This window comes from Mus pahari, chromosome 14, assembly GCF_900095145.1.
Source record: "Mus pahari chromosome 14, PAHARI_EIJ_v1.1, whole genome shotgun sequence".
NCBI lineage: Eukaryota > Metazoa > Chordata > Mammalia > Rodentia > Muridae > Mus > Mus pahari.
The window spans coordinates 48,027,377-48,032,007 of record NC_034603.1 but is presented as its reverse complement, the minus strand read 5'-3'; the positions used below and the strand labels follow the sequence as shown (position 1 = coordinate 48,032,007).

Genomic DNA, 4,631 nt, shown 5'->3' with positions numbered 1-4,631 from the left:
CGTTACTGTTGCTAAGGAAGGGTGATCTTGTGTAAAATATCCTCCTAACAACAGATGGAAGCGCCATCATAGCAAGGAGTAGATGACCATGACAGAGTCAGAAGGGCAGGCAGACCTCCAAAAGTGCCATCACAGCCCTCTAGGTAGATCTCCTACACACATCCTACAACTTCCTTCCTACCGAGTAGTACTTTTTTGTATAAAAATAATGTCTAAACTAAGAAAGGTAGAAACCAAAGGAGCACACTCACATCTGGACAGAGGTATTTACCTCAGAAGACAAAAAACCCCTCAAGATCACAGTACACAGCAGTTATTTATTTAAATACTTGAAAAGGTCAATGATGGAAAAAATAGGTTTATTGTGAGAGTTTATATTCATTAGATTTATTTTACCATTAAAAAAGTGTTGCCTCTAGGTGATCCTGGCCAGATACAGAACACATCATGACACATGCAGCTACGGCAATAACTACACAGACACGGCCATTAGACACGGTTTCACTTCAGGTGGGATTCAGCAGTGGGCAGGGCGGCTTCTTTATTGTAACTAAAAACATTGATAATATACAAACTGTTTTCCCCATTTGATTGAAAGGGCTATAAAATCCACACTCTGACAAAGAAGCAATGTGGTGACACAGGTAACCTCCGCTACCTGCTCCTGCCTCAGGCCTTCAGCCGCATACTCAGCTCCACAACTTTCTAGGTTTCATGATGGCGTTGAAGCCAGCCTACCATAAGTGACAGAATGGAAACAGAGTGGTTTTGGAAAGCTGACCTCGTCTCCTGTGTGATCTTAAAAATGGAGAGAAACGGCTACAGAAGCCAAAGGATCATTCTGAGTCACCTTGAAATAAATACGTGATGCCTGAGTAAACACAATCTCTGGGTGACTGAAACCTAGCAGGGTGAGCCAAGTGAACACTAGACCACTACTGTAGAAATGTCTGGAAACACCATTTCTAGAAGTCAGTTCAGGAGACCGTATCTTGCTTGAATATGTACATTATTTACAAAATATTCCCTTTTGGCCTCTGAAATTTAGCCACTTATATTTGGCTACTAAGATGTTTTCTTTCCACATGCCAGTCAATACTGCAGTCATTACTATGAGTAAAATACTCTTATGCATGAATTACAAATATTAATAAAGTAACTCTGCATGTATAAATATCTCAATATTTCTAGCAGAATTTAAAGCATTCAGAATGTACATTAAAAGTATGTGTTTTGGTAGGCCAGTGCTTTTTCTTAATCATCGCTGTTTCAATAGTGCTTTGTACATGGCAAAGCCCACAACTGCGAAGACAGTAGCACCAAAGCTTGCTCGAAGCCAGAATGTTGAGCTCTTGAGGTCAGCTTGTGTCACGTGCCTGCAGTCAGAAAATACAATTAATATTTAAAACATTTTAGTAGGAAAAAGTTACAGTACTCATCTAACTGTCCATCTGGGGGAAGTATTAGCACACTTGTCAGGCTAATTGCATACAGTAATGCTTACCCAAAACATTGGTTGGGATGGCTAATACATACAATATAGACATCAGTAAAGACAAATGTCTTTACAATTAGCTACTACTCAGAAGTTAACACCTAAAATTTTATATATTTTTTTTGTCACATGGGAAATGAAGTCAGATAAATCAGCTGAATACTTTTTTGTTTGTTTGTTTGTTTTGTTTTGTTTTTTCGAGACAGGGTTTCTCTGTGTAGTCCTGGCTGTCCTGGAACTCACTCTGTAGACCAGGCTGGCCTCGAACTCAGAAATCCACCTGCCTCTGCCTCCCGAGTGCTGGGATTAAAGGCGTGCGCCACCACGCCTGGCTAGCTGAATACTTTTTAATGTCACCATAGTCCTTCAAAAAGAGAATTAGGGTAGAGTCTCCCATTTTCGGGTCACATTCATGGTATGTGAGGAAGACAACCCTTCTGTCCTAGGAATCAAAAGCTACCTTGTAAGCAGTTAATTGACAAGTGACAATACTGTCTCAAGAGCAATGAAATTAGCCCCCTCTAAAAAAAATTCCAAGGAGAAAGGGAAGACTGACCAGTTTGCATTAGTTTGGTCACTGCTAATTGAAAGAGAAAAAACCCCAAAACTAAACCCAACAAATCTTGATGTTAGTCAGACAGGCAGTGGTAACGACAGCAAACAAAGGGCATGAGGTAATGTGATGATGTATCAAAAGATAACGGCACAAAAGAAGCCATATTATGCATGACAAGATCCGGGAGAGCCTGTCCCACAAACTGCGTTTGTGAGCATGTTCAGTTAATAACACTGCTAAGCACCCTCAGGCGTATCAAGTATGACAGCTTACCATGAATAGGACAGAGCTTAAAGCAATGATCTGAACACTGTATTTAAGTGCCAGTGAAGAGAGTTAGGCTGGGCTTTCAGAGAAGCGGACACACAGAGGTGTATGAGAACCTCCAGAATTAAGAGCTCAGTTTAGACAGTCTTGGCTACTTTACAATTAGGCAAGCAAGAGTCAGATCATTAAAAAAAGACACTGTCATATGCAAAGGAATTAAGAGCCAAGAGTTCAAATTGTACATAACTGCTTAACCTTAATCATAGCTCTACAAGTTTGAATTAGTTCTCACAAATGCAATCTGTTCTTCCCTAGAAACCACTGCAACACAAGCCAGTGCTCCATGCTCCTCACACAGGCAAACACCACATGCACTCCACAGCTCATCCTCATCCCAAGTCTCTTTTCCCACTGTTATGTTTTACACAGCAAAGGGTATCACAGTTCATTCTACATTCTAAGTTAGTTCTTCTAGCAGGCATTGTTTTTACTTCTTAAAAGGTTAGGGCAGAGAATATTTAGATCTTGCTTTTGTCTAGCTGGGAAGATTCTAACAAGGCCACTCCACTGGTGGTGGGAAATGTTACCTGTCATCAAGAAAAAGCTGACCATGAGATGACTCCATGAAGATGGAATCTTCTACGGAGCTGACGGCGTGCACCTGGTGAGTAATACTGCCTTCGTCGTCTGCTAACAGCATGGCACCCCACTCAGCTACCCGGGCTTTTAACCTTTCATACACATGCACACAGTTCACAGCAGAGCTCACGGAACAACAGGACCCAAAATAACATCTTTCAATTTAACACCCTACATATATATTTGGGTTGCTTTTCTATCAGATTGAATCTTATGCTTTCTATATTTAAAATCTATGTATTACATAGATAACTGCTGAGTTAAAAACAAACAATCTCTAAGCATTCTTTTTTTTTTTTTTTTTTTTGGTTTTTCGAGACAGGGTTTCTCTGTATAGTCCGGAACTCACTTTGTAGACCAGGCTGGCCTTGAACTCAGAAATCCGCCTGCCTCTGCCCCCTAAATGCTAGGGATTAAAGGTGTGCGCCACCACGCCCAGCTCTGAGTACTCTTAGAACATTCATACACTGAACAAGGAGACCGAAGCTGCCACATGCGTCTCCCACATAACTGTAGGAGGCTGGTCTTAGTATACAGGGGACACTGAGAAAAACCCTTCAAACCACTGCTGTAAGCACTGCCTGATAAAACCCGACCAGCCCAGGAGTCACTAAACGGGGTTAACATTCACTGTCACGGAGTTTATGTGCTTACAACTTCAGAATGTTGAAAACTGAAAGTACTATCCATGACCAAAAAAGAAAAGGACTGCAACATTCCAAACTGTTAGATCATCAAGAATCCAGACTGAGATGGACAGACTCTGCATTTCTAACAGGCAAAGAGATGACTTAAAGCAGTGGTTCTCAACCTGGGGTTGTGGCCCTGTAGTGGGTCGAATGATTCTTTCACAGGGACCACCTGAGACCATCAGAAAACACAGATGTTTACATTACAATTTGTAACAGCAGCAAACTATCAGCTATGAAGAAACAATGAAAATACTTCCATGGTTAGAGGTCCCCACAACATGAAGAACTGTATTAAAGGGTCACAGCCTTAGGAACATTGAGAACCACTGACTTAGAGTAGCATCACAGGTGTAAGGTGCTGAAAGTCTATCAGAGCTTTTGCTTCAACTTTGAGTGCTCATTCGAGGTAATCCTGGGGAATAACCCAGGGCCTTGCATATCCCATCACTAAGCCACATCTCTAGTTCTATTTATTTTATTTTGCAGCAGGGATTTGTGATGTGCCTTGAGCCTAGGATCCTCCCACTTCTGCCTCCCAGGGTTGGAATTATGGGCAGGAGCCGCCACTATGTCCAGACACCTTGCTTTTGTTATTTTTTTTTTCCTTTTTTTCTTCACTGTACAGGGAGAAAGTTATGAACATTAAAGCTTGCTGATGTCACACCAGCCATCTGTCATAGTTAGTTCTCATCAACAGTCCTTAGATGAGTGTGTGCTTCAAAAGCTCCCTTTGTTGCTGTTGTTTCAAGTTTTGTTGCTTGTGTGGGGGAGAGGAGAATTTGGGAGGGCAGCACTGCAGTGGAGGTCAGAGGCCAACATGAAGGTATCAGGTTCTCCCAGGTATACACTGAAGTCAAGAATGCTTTCTCAAGCCGGGCATGGAGGCGCACGCCTTTAATCCCAGCACTTGGGAGGCAGAGGCAGGCGGATTTCTGAGTTCGAGGCCAGCCTGGTCTACAAAGTGAGTTCCAGGACAGCCAGG

The 4,631-nt window shown here is 42.1% G+C and overlaps 1 protein-coding gene across 1 annotated transcript in view; it reads right to left on the bottom strand.

Moving 5' to 3' along the window:
• Window positions 1-371: 371 nt before the first annotated feature.
• The window catches only part of Rhot1 (ras homolog family member T1), a 63,622-nt gene continuing 59,362 nt past the window's right edge, over window positions 372-4,631 (bottom strand). The window contains exon 19 of the mRNA XM_021212699.2: window positions 372-1,376. Coding sequence (XP_021068358.1) covers window positions 1,259-1,376 — 118 coding nt within the window. The 3' untranslated portion in view covers window positions 372-1,258. The remainder of the gene's footprint in view (window positions 1,377-4,631) is intronic.